The sequence below is a fragment of the Bufo bufo genome, chromosome 9 (genome assembly GCF_905171765.1).
Source record: "Bufo bufo chromosome 9, aBufBuf1.1, whole genome shotgun sequence".
NCBI classification, from domain to species: domain Eukaryota; kingdom Metazoa; phylum Chordata; class Amphibia; order Anura; family Bufonidae; genus Bufo; species Bufo bufo.
The window spans coordinates 106,336,320-106,355,876 of NC_053397.1; the positions used below are offsets into that span (position 1 = coordinate 106,336,320).

At 41.0% G+C, this 19,557-nt stretch overlaps 1 protein-coding gene across 3 annotated transcripts in view; it reads left to right on the forward strand.

Moving 5' to 3' along the window:
- The window catches only part of HMCN1 (hemicentin 1), a 723,834-nt gene that overhangs the window by 133,887 nt on the left and 570,390 nt on the right, over positions 1-19,557 (forward strand). For all 3 annotated transcript variants that reach the window (XR_005774384.1, XM_040408842.1, XM_040408843.1), the window contains 5 exons: positions 112-271; positions 5,765-5,933; positions 7,056-7,183; positions 18,873-19,133; positions 19,237-19,332. Coding sequence is in view for 2 of the 3 variants with exons in the window: in XM_040408842.1 (XP_040264776.1) it covers positions 112-271; positions 5,765-5,933; positions 7,056-7,183; positions 18,873-19,133; positions 19,237-19,332 (814 nt within the window). In the remaining variant the exon portion in view is untranslated. The remainder of the gene's footprint in view (positions 1-111; positions 272-5,764; positions 5,934-7,055; positions 7,184-18,872; positions 19,134-19,236; positions 19,333-19,557) is intronic.

The window sequence follows — 19,557 nt, forward strand, 5'->3', positions numbered from 1 at the left end:
TAAATGGGCCATCACAACAAGACCTCACTTATACCCTTTTTCTGATTTTCATATCACTACACTACTGCATTGAAGTTTACTTTTTCTATTATTTTCATTATTCCTTTGAAGAGAGGAGAGACAATCATTCCGAACAGTGATACTATAATCATCGAATCAGATGGAAGTTTGTTCCTGTCTTCTCCAGGAGGAGAGGATTCTGCGGAATATTCTTGCACTGCAGTGAATGCTGCAGGTTATGCAGCTCGTAAGGTTCAACTTACAGTCTATGGTAAGCTGTAAATAATCATTACCACATGATTATTCTGATCATTGCATTTTGGTAAAATATAAATGCATGTTTGGGTCAGCTACATAGGAGCATAGTTAAAATGTTTTTACTGACATAAAATACAAAGTTTGGACCCACCTTTTCATTCCATGATTTATTTATTTATTGTGTTATTTTCCACATTCTAGGAACACATATAATATTAGAATATAGAAGTAATTTTCATGAAAAATAAGAAAAAACACGGAATGAAAAGATGTGCCCAAATTTTTTCTGGTACTGTATTATGGACACAAATCCTGATTGCATTGCAGCTATAGGCAGAAATAATAGGATTTAAAAAAAATTTATATATAAAAATATGAAATGCACTGGGTGGAGTTGTCTACAATTCCATTCACACAGATTCCAGGTGCAAAAATAATAAAGTATCCATTTTTTAACCTCTTAACTGCTTTTGGTAATATTTTTGTTTATATATGACTTTTCAGACACTTTTTATTAAATTTTTTTAATGGACAAGGAGTCAAAAAGAGCATTTTTATTTATTTTTTCATTACGGCATTCATTGAATGGGAAAAATAATTTTATATTTTAATAGTTTGAGCATTTTGAGACATGGTTATACCTATTATGTTTATTTTTTATTGTTTATTTTTATATGTAAAATTAGCAAATGGGGTGATTTCAATTCTTTATATTTTTGGGTGTTTTTTTTTAATATTTGTTAAAAAACCTTTTAAAAAAAATTGTTTTACTGTGAAATTTAGTTCCCGGAGGAGACTTGACTATGCAGTCCTCTGATCTCGTATCCCATTGACTAAAATATAATACCATCAAAGTCTACAGGTTTTGGACAGGCTGATGCTTGTCAGGCCGTGCCTCGGGCATGGCTTTGTAGTCAGCTTACTATGACAGGCTTAGGAGTCTTCACAAGGCCCCAGGCTGTCACAGCAATTGGTCTGAGCCTGTGATTTTAATTTGGGGCCTTCATTCGGAGGACAGAGGTAAGCCAGCTCCCTCTGTTTAACCACTTAGAAGCTGCTATCACTATTGACAGTTACATCTGAGGGGTTAAATAACCAGGATCGGTGTTATCTCTGATCCTGATCATTGCGGCCAGGTGTCTGCTATATTATATATGGAGCATGGATCCCGTTAAAATCAATGGCATATGTTGGGGCAATTACCCCTGAGTCTATGATTATGGGTTCCGAATTCATATAGCGTATGTGCACAGAGAAGGCTGATGGTTGTAATCAGTAATCTACTTTATTGTAAATGAACAGACACTTATACCATGATTATTGGTAGATGCCCAACAGCCGTGCGTCACAGAAACCACAAAGACAGAAGAATCGAAATGTCTTATCAGAAAGGATGATTCGAAGTTAGAGCAGCAGAAGCTTAAATTTCTGAAAATAGAGCAGGTGGGAAGGGGGGGGGGGGGTTGTCAGCTTATCCCCCCCCCCACATGCCTGCAAAGAGCTGACACTTCAGCTAACATTTTATTAACCTCTCATTGAACCCTGGTTGAGATAGATATAAGATATACATACATCTCTCACACATACCTGTACATCATTGTTTCTTAAGGGGTTAAAAATCTATAAATCAGTAATACTTGTTACGCTGAACCAATGCCAAAGACCAGATGCTAGTAGTGATCGTCAGTTCTCTAATTCCCAGAAACTGTTTGCAATCCTTGTTGTTGATTATGCCCATCAGCAGGGGCATAGCTAAAAGCTCATGGGCCCTGATGCAAGAGTTCTGCTTGGGCCCCTCCTTCCCTCAGTGCTTTGTGGCAATGAGTAGGGGTGTATCTAGCCTTTCTGCTGCCTGAGGCACAAATTGAAATGGCACCCCCATGCCAAATTCTGGAGATAGTGCCCCCTTCAATATTTATTGGTATGCAGTGCCCTAAAAAGTAACTGCGTCCAGCAAATAGTGTCACTGGCACTAATAGTGCTGTAAACATAATGTTCCCCAAAAATAATTGTGCTAAGCTGATTCTGTGCCAGGGTGCCCACCACAGTATTAGTGGTCCTCAAAGTCCCACCAATAGAAATCATTATTTCCCAGAGGGCATAGTGTTAACAGTGCCCCCAATAGTAATAATTCCCCCATTGTGCCCATTGAAGTAATCATGTTCCCCATAGTCCCCCAGTGGTAATAATGCCCCCAACTATCCCCTTATAATGTGCTTCATTACAAAAATTACCTTTTACCCTTACCTTTCAGATCAGACCTCCATATCAGATCCTTAGGTCAGACCTTCATATCACATTTCAGATCAGACCCCCATAATCAGACTTCAAATCAGACCCTCATATCAAGTCCTCAGATCAGACCCCCATATTAAATCCTCAGATCAGATCCCCATATCAGATCCTCAGATCAGACCCCGATATCAGATCCTCAAATCAGACCCCTATATCAGATCCTAAGACACCGATATCAGATCCTCAGACACCCATATCAGATCCTCAAGCCCCTATTTTAGATCCTCAGACCTCCATATCAGACCTCAGATCAGACCCCCATATCAGATCCTCAGACCCCCATATCAGATCCTTAGACCTCTATATCAGACCTCAGATCAGAACCCCATATCAGATACTAAGACCCCCTTATCAGATCCTCAGACCCCCATATCAGACCTCAGATCAGACCCCCATATCAGATCCCCAGACCCCCTTATCAGATCCTTAGACCTCCATATCAGACCCCATATCAGATACTCAGACTTCCATATCAGACCTCAGATCAGAGTCAGACCCCCTTATCATACCTCAGATGAGACCCAAATTAAATAAATAAACTTACCTCTTCTGCTCCGCTGCTCCTCTCCAGGTCCAGCGGTCTCTCCTTCAGTCCTTGCTCACTGGTCTTCTCCAGGCCCGCTCATCACCTGACTGCGTACAACGTCAGGTCTTAGTGTGCACTGTACGTCTTGAGCCTGGAGAAAACTTGGTAGGAGGGGTGAGTACAGTGTTTGCAGTGCTTCACTCCCCACTCCTTCTGCATACTAATGAGTGCTTCCTTAATGGAAGCACTCACTAGTACTCGCTTTATAAGACACACTGCGTCTTATATAGCAAAATATACCATAATTGGCATTGTGCTTCTGGCAAGGGGGCCCGGTGCACTCCCTTTTGTGACTGCATAACTACGCCACTGCTCATCATCACTTTGCCTTCTTTTCTAGGCCAATATTGAAAGTGACACAGAAAACAGACCTAGTACAATGTCTTCAACAACAGGATCCTTTTAAGAGATTTTATTATGCTCATAAACAAGTGTTTTTAAATTTCATGTGGTATTTATTTTATTTACTTATATAGTGCTCAAATATTCCATAGCGCTTTACAGACATTATGATCACTCGCACACAGTCTAAGTTCCTTATGAGTATGTCTTTGGAGTATGGGAGGAAACCAGAGAGAACCTCGGTCCCCAGCACTGCAAGGCACGAGGGCTTACTACTGAGCCACCATTCTGCCCATACACATTAAAATGCACAAGGCAACCTCTTTAAGGGTAGATATGTTGGTACACTGATCTCATGTTCCCCATGTGAGATTAATAAATATATTATTTTAAAAAATGAAAGAAAACACACTTTTTTTCCCCAATAAAATAGGCTTTCTAAGGTAGACTGAAAATCAATTCCATTCATCTGAATATCTTGTTTTGGTGGCAAGCCCATTTATATAAGCCCCATTCAGAAGAGATAAATGGAACTTATTTTAAGTTGCTGAAGTTTCAGCAACAAAATCTGCATTTGTGACTGTAATGACCCAGACTATAAAGTTACGACATTATTTACCTTGCACTGTTGACAACATAAAACATAAACATGCCAAAACATAAAATGGAATAAAAGCCAATAGAAACATAAAAAAAAAAAAAAAATGCTGCTCTTCTGACAGATCAGAAGAACAGAAAACAAAACAGTGATGTGAATGCACCCTTAGGCAGCAAAAAAAAAAAGAAAAAAAAAAGCTCTCACACAGCTAATATCAACAGAAAAATAAAAATGGTGTGGGTGACAGAATACTGAGACACTTTTTTGTGTTTTTATTGTGTAAAAGTAGAGAAACAAAAAGAAAACTCAATCAGTTGGGTATTGATGTAATTGTATTGACACATACATTTAATTTAACTTGTTGCAAGTGTATTGACCCACAGAATAAAGTTCACATGTCAATTATAGTGCATGGTGAATGCCAAATAAAAGCCAACCCCAGAATTATTGTTTGGCATAAGAAATGACTAAAAACCCATAGCATAGGAGAAATTTAAAAAGTCTTTTTTTTAAACCGTACCTGAGTTTTCAAAAAAAGTTTGTATAATGGCTGTGCTTCTTTGTATAATCATAACTGTGAAGGAATGTGTCTTTTTGGGCTTCCCTAATGTTTTTTTTTCTGTGTAATTATTCTCATCAGCTGCACAGCTAGATGCATTTCTTTCGGAAGCAGGGGGCATTTGCCTTCTGTGGAATCTGCCAGCACTTTACTGCTGTGACATCCTTTCCCTTCCCCCATGTTTGTTTTCAGCTCTGGAGCTCACAGAACAAATAAAGAAGGGGAAAATCACACATACAAAAATGCAGGAGACTCCTGTGATCTTCAGATGCAGTGTAGAAGCAGTTACAATCTCAGCTAGCTCTGACACGCCCACAGTTCCTCTCAACCGTCTTCTGAGTCTCTCTTACCAGAGACAGATCTTGCATTTCAACAGGCAGTGGACTGCAACTTAGGTGGAAGTGAGAGCCCTAGTGACCATGACTTTACAGCCTTTTTGTTTAGGTGGATGCAGGTATATTTTTAAATGGAAGTGACTTAGAAATTTGATAGTTAAACCAATAAAAATTATTATAAAAATGAAATTGTGTGAAAATACACTGACTCTTTAAGTGTTTTTATTGTGTAACAATTTTGTTATACTATAGGGACGTGTACCCATTATATCTTGCTCTCTATCTTGTTTTTATTGTGTAAAAGAATTAAACAATAAAAATGGTATACATTTGGTATTGCTGTAATCAACGTTTCTACAGAATAATGGCAACTCATTATATATACTGCATGGTAAACAGCGCAAAACTTAAAATGTAAAATACGTGGACAGAATTGCATATTTTTTTCTATTCCCCATTCACAGTTTATGCAAATTTAGCTATATGTGTAATGCAAAATGGTAACTCATTATGCAAAAACAAAATGCTAATGTTATTAAGGCAAAATATAAGCTGTGTACTTAAGAGGTTAATTTTGAATCCACAGAAACTATCCAGCTCTGTCAGGAGCTTGCTGGGCTCCAATAGTTTTTTAGGCTTCACTACTTTACAGTAGCTCACATCATACAGAATGTTTTATCACATTTCATATTATGGAAAAAAACTTGATTTCCATTTTGCTAAGAATTGTTTAAAATATGCAGTTTTATTCAAACAATATCCTAGATGACCAGTCTTCTTTTTCTTTTCAGTAAAACCCCGAATTGTAAGTCCAGATATAATGGGAATTTCCAAAAGTCAAACTGAAATATCTGTAAAAGTAGGTGATAGTGTGATACTTCCATGTGAGGTAAAAAGTGTTCCCCCACCGTTCATAACATGGGCAAAGGAGGCGCAGCTCATTTCACCGTTTTCCCAGAGGTACAGTAACATTTAAAAATGTACTGTTGTGTGTTAAATAATATGCAGACATAGAACCTTCCCAGTAGGAACCATGATGGCTGCCGTGTGGCCTAACACGTCATGGAGCCTGTGTGTAAGAACATGAAGACGATCTATAGGTAATGCTGTGTGATGTATGAACAGTCGGGCAGACACAGTAAATTTGCTGTCAATGGCTCTTTAGAAAATCCCTCAGCAGTGGGACAATCCACCAGTTCATAAAAGCCATCGAAGCTCAAATGATGGCAAGCAATGTAGTAGACAGTAGAAAGTTTTTTCATTTTTTAAGGTACCCCTTGCCTACAGGGCCCCTGTTCAGCTGCACATGTTGCGGTATGGTTTTTATGACCATGATTGATCAGTGCTGTGGGGATTTATTACTAACTTTTTCAAAGCAATGAGAACAAGTGAAGCAGTTTGAAAAAAGTTTTGTTCATTAGTTTGTCTACTCTCTTTTTTTATTTTTATTTATATACTTTTATCTATTTATTTTATACACTATACTCCGAAACACTTTTACAGACATTAGCATCCAACGGTCCCCAATGGGGCTCACAATCTAAGGTCCCTATCAGTATGTCTTTGGAGTGTGGGAGGAAACTGGAGAACCTGGAGGAAACCCACGCAAACATATGAATTTGTATATTGCATGTGCTGTGTATAACGGAGTGTTTAGTTGTGTATACTGTATATTGTGCATATTGTGTTTGCATGTGTTTATATGTGTACTGTATATGTGTCTATTTATGAATCTATCCTTGTAGCTATATAGCTTAACTGCCCAAGAAGAGCTATACCCTACAGGTATCTTGTGCTCGGTATTGCTCCTCAATTCTCGTGTAAAATTCGGTTTTGTAGTAAGGTGACTAATAGTTGATATAGAGTTAGACAACAATGTCTATCCTTGTAGCAGATTTATCATCCAGCCTGTGGTGCATGTCTGGACAGCCTAAGTAAATGCCATGTATAGGATTAGTAAATCTGGCCCTATATATTTCATTTTCCACAAGAATTTATTTTAAATTGGAGATTGGAATTTTTAGTATAATTCTTAGCATTTCCATTTTGACTGTTTACTGTTTTGATTCTGATTTGCTGCAGGCACAATATCCATCCATCAGGTTCCATGAAGATATTTGAAACTAGGGTCATGGACACAGGAACGTATACTTGTGTAGCTACTAATATAGCAGGAAATGTAACACAGTCTGTAAAGCTTAATGTTTATGGTGAGTATCATATCATTTACGTGGTAATTTATCATTTGCAGTCCTTTTAATGCCATTTTAACAGTTTTTTTATTCTGGTGTGCTAAACTTATGAATTGGAACACACGGGTTTTAAATTTGGTGCCCAAGCAATGTGGCTGCGTCTTTGTAAACGATAGAACGCAAGGGAGTTACCTGATGTTCTGTGCGACTAGCTGCAACATTTTGTGTGACATTTTTAAATGTCGCACATCATAAATGTGCCATAAAAAGGATCTGTTTGCTGAAATAGACCTATTTTTCATGCTACTTTTCAAATTTTAAAGATGTGTGAGATGGCATCAATCACAAAAAGTGGCATGTAACATCATTTGTGACTTTTTTATGTCAGAAAACTGGCGTAACAGTCATGATAAATGTCCGCTGTAGTCTGTATTAAAGAGATTATTTAAAGGGGTTCTCCGGCCTCTTCTTTAAATTTGGGGAACTTTAATTACCTGTGGAGGGAAATATATTACAGGTATGCTTACCCTACGCAGAGCAGCCCTTCATAGGATCCTCTTCACGGTCACGTGACCGCTCCAAACGCAGTTTGAAGGCTTCCAGTCCAGCGCTGTCTTCTTCTTTTCCTGCCTGAGGCCGGACTCATGTACACTACTGCGCATGCGTCGGGACCGGATGTCTTTTCAGCGTACAGTATTTTATGAGAAGCCTGTACTGACTGATACACAGCGCAATGTAAGCACTGTGTATGAGTCTCAGCATAGCGATCAGCCACAGAGGCTGATTGCTATGCTTTACAGATCATTAGGGGACTGTGGATGGCAAAGGGGGCACATGAGGGGCCCTCTGGATGGCAAAGGGGGCACATGAGGGGCACTGTGGATGGCAAAGGGGGCACATGAGGGTCACTGTGGATGGCAAAGGGGGCACATGAGGGGCACTGTGGATGGCAACGGGGCACTGGAAGGCACATGAGGTGCACTGGATAGCAAAGGTGGCACTGGATGGCACACAAGAGGCTCCGTGGATGGCAATGGGGGTACTGGATGGCACACAAGGGGTACTGTGGATGGCAAAGGGGGACTTGATGGCACATGAGGTGCACTGTGGATGGCAATGGGGACACTGGATGGCACACAAGGGGAACTGGGGATGGCAAAGGGGCACTGGATGGCAAAGGGGGCACTGGATGGCACACAAGGGGCACTATGGTTGGCAAAGGGGGCACATGAGGAGCACTGTGGATAGCAATGGGGGCACTGGCTGGTACAAAAGGGGCACAGGATGGCACATGAGGATGGCAATGGAAGCACTGGATGGCACAATGGGGGTACTGGATGGCAAATAAGGAGCACTGTGGATGTCATTGCTATGGGGCACTGTGGATGTTACTGTTATTGGGGCGCTGTGGATGTCACTGTCATTGGGGCGCTGTGGATGTCACTGTCATTGGGGTGCTGTGGAGGTCACTGTCATTGGGGTGCTGTAGAGGTCCCTGTCATGGGGGCGCTGTGGAGGTCACTGTCACGAGGGCGCTGTGGAGGTCACTGTTATGGGCACTCAGTATAAGTGATAGGGCTCATGCACGGAACCATATCTGTTTTGCGGTCTGCAAGTCGCGGATCCACTAAATAAGGTTACTGTCTGTGTGCGATTAACATTTTTTTGCATTGAGTTCTATGGGTTTTAGATCTGCATTATGAGGAACAGAATAGGACATGTTCTATATTTTGCAGAACATAAAAAATGGGATTAAATATACACTTCAGCAGGCTGTATCATACAAGATGGGATTAGAAACACCGCTCAGCAGGCTGTATGGTACATGATGGGATTAGAAACACCGCTCAGCAGGCTGTATGGTACATGATGGGATTAGATATACACTTCAGCAGGCTGTATGGTACATGATGGGATTAGAAACACCGCTCAGCAGGCTGTATAGTACAAGATGGGGTTAGATATACACTTCAGCAGGCTGTATCATACAAGATGGGGTTAGATATACACTTCAGCAGGCTGTATCATACAAGATGGGGTTAGATATACACTTCAGCAGGCTGTATAGTACAAGATGGGGTTAGATATACACTTCAGCAGGCTGTATCATACAAGATGGGGTTAGATATACACTTCAGCAGGCTGTATCATACAAGATGGGGTTAGATATACACTTCAGCAGGCTGTATAGTACAAGATGGGGTTAGATATACACTTCAGCAGGCTGTATCATACAAGATGGGGTTAGATATACACTTCAGCAGGCTGTATCATACAAGATGGGGTTAGATATACACTTCAGCAGGCTGTATCATACAAGATGGGGTTAGATATACACTTCAGCAGGCTGTATCATACAAGATGGGGTTAGATATACACTTCAGCAGGCTGTATGGTACAAGATGGGGTTAGATATACACTTCAGCAGGCTGTATCATACAAGATGGGGTTAGATATACACTTCAGCAGGCTGTATCATACAAGATGGGGTTAGATATACACTTCAGCAGGCTGTATCATACAAGATGGGGTTAGATATACACTTCAGCAGGCTGTATCATACAAGATGGGGTTAGATATACACTTCAGCAGGCTGTATCATACAAGATGGGGTTAGATATACACTTCAGCAGGCTGTATCATACAAGATGGGGTTAGATATACACTTCAGCAGGCTGTATCATACAAGATGGGGTTAGATATACACTTCAGCAGGCTGTATCATACAAGATGGGGTTAGATATACACTTCAGCAGGCTGTATCATACAAGATGGGGTTAGATATACACTTCAGCAGGCTGTATCATACAAGATGGGGTTAGATATACACTTCAGCAGGCTGTATTATACACGATGGGGTTAGATATACACTTTAGCAGGCTGTATCACACACACACACACACACACACACACACACACACACCAGGCTGTGTATCAGGCACACATACATGCTAGGATTAGATACAGATGTGTTTGGATGTGCTTGCTGCTTATCACACTCTGGAGATGGTGAGGGAAGAGCCTGTGGACGATCAGTGATGGGATTTTGACGCTGTGTGCAGAAAGCTGGACACAGGAGTTGTAATGAGTGTAGCTGCTGCAGACAGAGCAGTGTGGGGGGCGTGGCCAGCCGGTGACTCATCTCTGTGCAGTGCAGCCAGGCTTGTGTATCAATAAAGTTATTTATTCAACAAAACAAGAAGGGGAGAAAGTAAACAGATCTGCCAGGATAGTCTGATGTCTTCCAGGGGGAAAAGACAAGCTCAGACATGAAAAACAGGTATTGGGGGCATATGTATGGATGGTGAGGGGTGTTAGGAGCACATAAAAAGAATTTGGATTTTGGGACCGGACAACCTCTTTAACCACCTCCGGACCGCTGTACGCACAGACGCGTCCTGGAGGTGGTTGATTCATTCCTCCTGGACGCGCCGGCGCGTCCTCTCGCGAGACGCGAGATTTCCTGTGAACGCGCGCACACAGGCGCGCGCGCTCACAGGAACGGAAGGTAAGAGAGTTGATCTCCAGCCTGCCAGCGGCGATCGTTCGCTGGCAGGCTGGAGATGTGTTTTTTTTAACCCCTAACAGGTATATTAGACGCTGTTTTGATAACAGCGTCTAATATACCTGCTACCTGGTCCTCTGGTGGTCCCATTTGTTTGGATCGACCACCAGAGGACACAGGTAGCTCAGTAAAGTCCCACCAAGCACCACTACACTACACTACCCCCCCCCCCGTCACTTATTAACCCCTTATTAGCCCCTGATCACCCCTAATCACCCCTGATCACCCCATATAGACTCCCTGATCACCCCCCTGTCATTGATTACCCCCCTGTCATTGATCAACCCCCTGTAAAGCTCCATTCAGATGTCCGCATGATTTTTACGGATCCACTGATAGATGGATCGGATCCGCAAAACGCATCCGGACGTCTGAATGAAGCCTTACAGGGGCATGATCAATGACTGTGGTTATCACCCCATATAGACTCCCTGATCACCCCCCTGTCATTGATCACCCCCCTGTCATTGATTACCCCCCTGTAAAGCTCCATTCAGACGTCCGCATGATTTTTACGGATCCACTGATAGATGGATCGGATCCGCAAAACGCATCCGGACGTCTGAATGAAGCCTTACAGGGGCATGATCAATGACTGTGGTGATCACCCCATATAGACTCCCTGATCACCCCCCTGTAAAGCTCCATTCAGATGTCCGCATGATTTTTACGGATCCACTGATAGATGGATCGGATCCGCAAAACGCATCCGGACGTCTGAATGAAGCCTTACAGGGGCATGATCAATGACTGTGGTTATCACCCCATATAGACTCCCTGATCACCCCCCTGTCATTGATCACCCCCCTGTCATTGATTACCCCCCTGTAAAGCTCCATTCAGACGTCCGCATGATTTTTACGGATCCACTGATAGATGGATCGGATCCGCAAAACGCATCCGGACGTCTGAATGAAGCCTTACAGGGGCATGATCAATGACTGTGGTGATCACCCCATATAGACTCCCTGATCACCCCCCTGTAAAGCTCCATTCAGATGTCCGCATGATTTTTACGGATCCACTGATAGATGGATCGGATCCGCAAAACGCATCCGGACGTCTGAATGAAGCCTTACAGGGGCATGATCAATGACTGTGGTTATCACCCCATATAGACTCCCTGATCACCCCCCTGTCATTGATTACCCCCCTGTAAAGCTCCATTCAGACGTCCGCATGATTTTTACGGATCCACTGATAGATGGATCGGATCCGCAAAACGCATCCGGACGTCTGAATGAAGCCTTACAGGGGCATGATCAATGACTGTGGTGATCACCCCATATAGACTCCCTGATCACCCCCCTGTCATTGATTACCCCCCTGTCATTGATCACCCCCCTGTAAAGCTCCATTCAGACGTCCGCATGATTTTTACGGATCCACTGATGGATGGATCGGATCCGCAAAACGCATCCGGACGTCTGAATGAAGCCTTACACGGGCGTGATAAATGACTGTGGTTATCACCCCATATAGACTCCCTGATCACCCCCCTGTCATTGATCACCACCCCTGTCATTGATCACCACCCCTGTCATTGATCACCCCCCTGTCATTGATCACCCCCCTGTCATTGATCACCCCCCTGTCATTGATCACCCCCCCTGTCATTGATCACCCCCCTGTCATTGATCACCCCCCTGTCATTGATCACCCCCCTGTCATTGATCACCCCCCTGTCATTGATCAACCCCCTGTCATTGATCAACCCCCCTGTCATTGATCACCCCCCTGTCATTGATCACCCCCCTGTAAGGCTCCATTCAGACATTTTTTTGGCCCAAGATAGCGGAATTATTATTTTTTTTTCTTACAAAGTCTCATATTCCACTAACTTGTGACAAAAAATAAAATCTCACATGAACTCACCATACCCCTCACGGAATCCAAATGCGTAAAATTTTTTAGACATTTATATTCCAGACTTCTTCTCACGCTTTAGGGCCCCTAGAATGCCAGGGCAGTATAAATACCCCACATGTGACCACATTTCGGAAAGAAGACACCCCCAGGTATTCCGTGAGGGGCATATTGAGTCCATGAAAGATTGAAATTTTTGTCCCAAGTTAGCGGAACGGGAGACTTTGTGAGAAAAAAAAAAATATATCAATTTCCGCTAACTTGTGCCAAAAAAAAAAAATTTCTATGAACTCGCCATGCCCCTCATTGAATACCTTGGGGTGTCTTCTTTCCAAAATGGGGTCACTTGTGGGGTATTTATACTGCCCTGGCATTCTAGGGGCCCCAAAGCGTGAGAAGAAGTCTGGTATCCAAATGTCTAAAAATGCCCTCCTAAAAGGAATTTGGGCCCCTTTGCGCATCTAGGCTGCAAAAAAGTGTCACACATCTGGTATCGCCGTACTCAGGAGAAGTTGGGGAATGTGTTTTGGGGTGTCTTTTTACATATACCCATGCTGGGTGAGATAAATATCTTGGTCAAATGCCAACTTTGTATAAAAAAATGGGAAAAGTTGTCTTTTGCCAAGATATTTCTCTCACCCAGCATGGGTATATGTAAAAAGACACCCCAAAACACATTCCCCAACTTCTCCTGAATACGGAGATACCAGATGTGTGACACTTTTTTGCAGCCTAGGTGGGCAAAGGGGCCCATATTCCAAAGAGCACCTTTCGGATTTCACTGGTCATTTACCTACTTACCACACATTAGGGCCCCTGGAAAATGCCAGGGCAGTATAACTACCCCACAAGTGACCCCATTTTGGAAAGAAGACACCCCAAGGTATTCCGTGAGGGGCATGGCGAGTTCCTAGAATTTTTTATTTTTTGTCACAAGTTAGTGGAAAATGATGATTTTTTTTTTTTTTTTTTTTTTTTCATACAAAGTCTCATATTCCACTAACTTGTGACAAAAAATAAAAACTTCCATGAACTTACTATGCCCATAAGCGAATACCTTGGGGTCTATTCTTTCCAAAATGGGGTCACTTGTGGGGTAGGTATAATGCCCTGGTATTTTAGGGGCCCAAATGTGTGGTAAGGAGTTTGAAATCAAATTCTGTAAAAAATGACCAGTGAAATCCGAAAGGTGCTCTTTGGAATATGGGCCCCTTTGCCCACCTAGGCTGCAAAAAAGTGTCACACATCTGGTATCTCCGTACTCAGGAGAAGGTGGGGAATGTGTTTTGGGGTGTCATTTTACATATACCCATGCTGGGTGAGATAAATATCTTGGTCAAATGCCAACTTTGTATAAAAAAATGGGAAAAGTTGTCTTTTGCCAAGATATTTCTCTCACCCAGCATGGGTATATGTAAAAAGACACCCCAAAACACATTCCCCAACTTCTCCTGAGTACGGAGATACCACATGTGTGGCACTTTTTTGCAGCCTAGGTGGGCAAAGGGGCCCATATTCCAAAGAGCACCTTTTGGATTTCACTGGTCATTTACCTACTTACCACACATTAGGGCCCCTGGAAAATGCCAGGGCAGTATAACTACCCCACAAGTGACCCCATTTTGGAAAGAAGACACCCCAAGGTATTCTGTGAGGGGCATGGCGAGTTCCTAGAATTTTTTATTTTTTGTCACAAGTTAGTGGAAAATGATGATTTTTTTTATATATTTTTTTTTTCATACAAAGTCTCATATTCCACTAACTTGTGACAAAAAATAAAAACTTCCATGAACTCACTATGCCCATCAGCGAATACCTTGGGGTCTCTTCTTTCCAAAATGGGGTCACTTGTGGGGTAGTTATACTGCCCTGGCATTCTAGGGGCCCAAATGTGTGGTAAGGAGTTTGAAATCAAATTCTGTAAAAAATGACGAGTGAAATCCGAAAGGTGCTCTTTGGAATATGGGCCCCTTTGCCCACCTAGGCTGCAAAAAAGTGTCACACATCTGGTATCTCCGTATTCAGGAGAAGTTGGGGAATGTGTTTTGGGGTGTCTTTTTACATATACCCATGCTGGGTGAGAGAAATATCTTGGCAAAAGACAACTTTTCCCATTTTTTTATACAAAGTTGGCATTTGACCAAGATATTTATCTCACCCAGCATGGGTATATGTAAAATGACACCCCAAAACACATTCCCCAACTTCTACTGAATACGGAGATACCAGATGTGTGACACTTTTTTGCAGCCTAGGTGGGCAAAGGGGCCCACATTCCAAAGAGCACCTTTCGGATTTCACTGGTCAGTTTTTACAGAATTTGATTTCAAACTCCTTACCACACATTTGGGCCCCTAGAATGCCAGGGCAGTATAACTACCCCACAAGTGACCCCATTTTGGAAAGAAGAGACCCCAAGGTATTTCGTGATGGGCATAGTGAGTTCATGGAAGTTTTTATTTTTTGTCACAAGTTAGTGGAATATGAGACTTTGTAAGAAAAAAAAAAAAAAAAAAAAAATCATCATTTTCCGCTAACTTGTGACAAAAAATAAAAAGTTCTATGAACTCACTATCCCCATCAGCGAATACCTTAGGGTGTGTACTTTCCGAAATGGGGTCATTTGTGGGGTGTTTGTACTGTCTGGGCATTGTAGAACCTCAGGAAACATGACAGGTGCTCAGAAAGTCAGAGCTGCTTCAAAAAGCGGAAATTCACATTTTTGTACCATAGTTTGTAAACGCTATAACTTTTACCCAAACCATTTTTTTTTTACCCAAACATTTTTTTTTTATCAAAGACATGTAGAACAATAAATTTAGAGCAAAATTTATATATGGATGTCATTTTTTTTGCAAAATTTTACAACTGAAAGTGAAAAATGTCATTTTTTTGCAAAAAAATCGTTAAATTTCGATTAATAACAAAAAAAGTAAAAATGTCAGCAGCAATGAAATACCACCAAATGAAAGCTCTATTAGTGAGAAGAAAAGGAGGTAAAATTCATTTGGGTGGTAAGTTGCATGACCGAGCAATAAATGGTGAAAGTAGTGTAGGTCAGAAGTGTAAAAAGTGGCCTGGTCTTTCAGGGTGTTTAAGCACTGGGGGCTGAGGTGGTTAAGAGAGCCCCACCAAAGATTCAGCTTATCACTAATAGGTAATAAAACCATTTGAAAATGGTTGTAAACATATGTAAGGTTCAAACAAAAAAAGTTATTGAAAGGTCATTGTTAAATTCTGATAAATGATTACATTACACGTCCATTATTACAGCACTATGCTGTGTTACTCACACTTCAACACATTCACTGAACAGAGAGCAGAGGAAAGTTTGCATTGTGGGATCTTCTCACTATTATATGTGCTATTTTCTTTTGGCAGTCTAATGTTGGTCCCTAATAACAGTGCTGATCACATCCCTTGCAGTTAACAGTGCATTTCATGTGAATTGGTTGCTCTCAGTGTCCTTAGTAACAGGAATAATGGTGCAGACATGATTCTGTCCTTGTAACATAGTAACAGTTTGTAAGACTGAAAAATAGACATCTGTCCATCCAGTTTACCCTGTTATCCTGCAAGTTGATCCAGAATAAGGCAAAAAAAAAAAAAAAAAGCCCCTGTAAGGTAAAAGCCACTTGTTCACATTTTTGTGAAAACAATTCCTTCCCGACTCCAATCAGGCAACCAGAATAACTCCCTGGATCAACGACCCCTCTTTAGTAGCTATAGCCTGTAATATTATTACACTCCAGAAATACATCCAGGCCCCTCTTGAACTATTTTAGTGAACTCACCATCACCACCTCCTCAGGCAGAGAGTTCCATAGTCTCACTGCTCTTACCATAAAGAATCCTTTTCTATGTTTGTGTACAAACCTTCTTTCCTCCAGATGCAGAGTATTTCCCCTCGTCACAGTCCTGGGGATAAATAGATGATGGGAGAGATCTCTGTACTGTCCTCTGATATATTTATACATAGTAATTAGATCTCCTCTCAGTCGTCTTTTTTCTAAAGTGAATAACCCTAATTTTGATAATTTTTATGTAGTTTATGTAGTTACTGTAGTTCACCCAGTTATTACTTTAGTTGCCCTTCTCTGAACCCTCTCCAGCTCTGCTATGTCTGCCTTGTTCACAGGAGGCCAGAACTGTACACAGTACTCCATGTGTGGTCTGACTAGTAATTTCTAAAGTGGTAGGACTATGTTCTCATCACTGGCATCTATGCCCCTTTTGATGCAACCCATTATCTTATTGGTCTTGGTAGCAACTGCCTGACACTGGTTTCTACAGATTAGTTTGCAGTTCACTAAAAGTCCTAAGTACTTTTCCATGTCAGTGTTACCTAGTGTTTTACCATTTAGTATGTACGGGTAACTTGCATTGTTCCTTCCCATGTGCATAACCTTACATTTGTCAGTGTTAAACCTCATCTGCCACTTATCTGTGTTAATTACTTTACACAGATTAGCATCGTCTGCAAAAATGTATATGTTTACTTTGCAACCCATCTAGAAGATCATTAATAAATATATTGAAGAGAATAGGGCCCAATACTGACCCCTGAGGTACTCCACTAGTGACAGTGACCCAATCTGAGTGTGTACCATTAATAACCACCCTCTGTTTTTTATCACTGAGACAGTTACTTACCCACATACACACATTTTCCCCCAGGCATTCTTATTTTTGTCCTACTGTTTTATGTGACACAGTGTCCAATGCTTTGGAGATATCAATTGATTCATCCTAGTCCAGTCTAGAACTTACCTCCTCATAGAAACTTATTAGATTAGTTTGACCAGACCGATCCCTCATAAACCCATAGTGATAGAGCATTGTACACTTATTTTTATTGAGGTGCTCCAGGATAGCATCTCTTCAAACATTCAAACAGTTTACCCACAACAGATTTTAGACTTAGCAGTCTATAATTTCCAGGCTCGGGTTTCGACCCCTTTTTGAATATATTGGCACCAAACTTGCTAAGTATTAATCCTGTGGAACACTCCCTGTCAGTATAGAGTCCTTAAATATCAGAAATAAGAGTCTGTTTTCTACTTAACTCTTTTAGGATATGGGGTTGTATGCCACCTGAGCCCAGTGATTTGTCTATTTTAATCTTTTTAAGACGCCGCTGTACTTCTTCCTGGGTCAGACAGGACACATTTAATGAGGAGTTTACTTTGACACTCTGCATTTTATCTGACATTTCATTTTCCTCAGTGAATACAGTGGAGAATATTTAAAACATATGCTTTCTTCTCATTGCTCTATATAACTCATCACATTTTAAAGGGCCAACTCTTTTGCAATGGGTGGCCCCCCGGGGCGAACGTCTCTCTGTGTTTAGGAATGCAGAGTGGTGATGTCGCCTTAATAGTTTGTGTCACAATGCTCCTACCTGGATACTCTCTCTCCCCCCAGGGTTAGGGTCCGTAGCCAATAAGCTTGAACACTCACGCGTCCATATATTGACAATGAGCTGCTAGATACTTATTTATATTAAAATGTATTAGTGCTATTTTATATATAAAAAAAAAATGGCATTTAAAAAAACAACAACATGTGACCAGATGGTCCAATCATGACTGGGATTCTCTTTCTCATTCTTATATCACTTTAAATCAACCGATCATATTGGGAAAGCTTCTTTTTCCATCTCTGGGATTTCCCTTTCTTTCTTATTCCATTCTCAGTTGGGAATTGCGGTTAGAGGGTTTTAAGGCATTAAATCCATTACACGTCTTTTTTTATTTTTTTATTTATACATCTGATCCAATCACTGTCCCCAGTGCTGATCCGGTAAAAACTTTTAGTTCATATTTATTGAAGTTATCAAAAATTCGATTCGGCTGCTTCGTTGAAATTCGATTAGTTACGAATTACTTTGTCATGAATTGCATTCCATTGGGAGCAATGACGGGGAACGGTGTAACACTGATAATGGCATCTGACAATCACATTGAAGCCTTTCAGCACCAGGAAATTTGGATTTGTATGGCTGTGTCTTTGAAATGATCTTTCACTAGATTGTTTGTTCAACTGCAGTACAACCATCAACCATCTTTGACCTAACGTGTATGAATGTTATACTAAACAGACATACACTGAGAAAACATTGTAATGTATTCAAGTCAGGCTAGATGCCTTTGGAAAGGTAATGTGTATCACCAGTTTAACTTACTGTAATACATTGATCCTACTAAAATCTGTGATGTCCTTTTAAATTCTACATTTCATGCTTTTAAACTGTTTTTATGTCTCATTTCTAAGTCCCCCCAAAAATCCAAAAAGGGCCTAAAGTGATAAGAGCAAATGTTCATCAAAGCTTTGAAATCACCTGCGTTAGCAATGGCATACCTCTACCGAAAACAACCTGGTTTAAAGATGGAAGAATTCTGGAAATGAATGAAACACTAAAGGATACCACATTCAGAGTGGATAGCGCAGAACTTCCTGATGCAGGACTGTATACATGCATTGCTAGTAACCTTATTGGCCAAGACTATGCAAATGTGACTGTAGAGATTCGAGGTAAGCAAATAATGATGGTTTTGTGTATTAGAAGGTACTATGTTAATCACTATCTGTTGGTATTTTTCTGAATTGCACTTATTATTCCATTATTCCTGTGTAGCACCTCCTACTTTGTCCAACCTAGAACCTCCTTATGATGAAACAAACCAGGAAAGGATTTCAAACCAGTGGGTTGCATTTCCTTGTCCAGCAATAGGTAAATATCTTGAATCTTTTTCTTGTTAAATTATTGTTACACTAGTTTGCATGATTTCTGCCATGCAAATCCCTTAGTGCCAAAAATATGATTCTTTCTGTAAAGTATGACTTCCTTACAAGTTTAAAACTGAGTCAAAATCCCCAAGACTATTTCTAACTTTCTTGCACAAATAATAATAATAAAAAAATAATATATATAAGGTATATATATATATATATATAT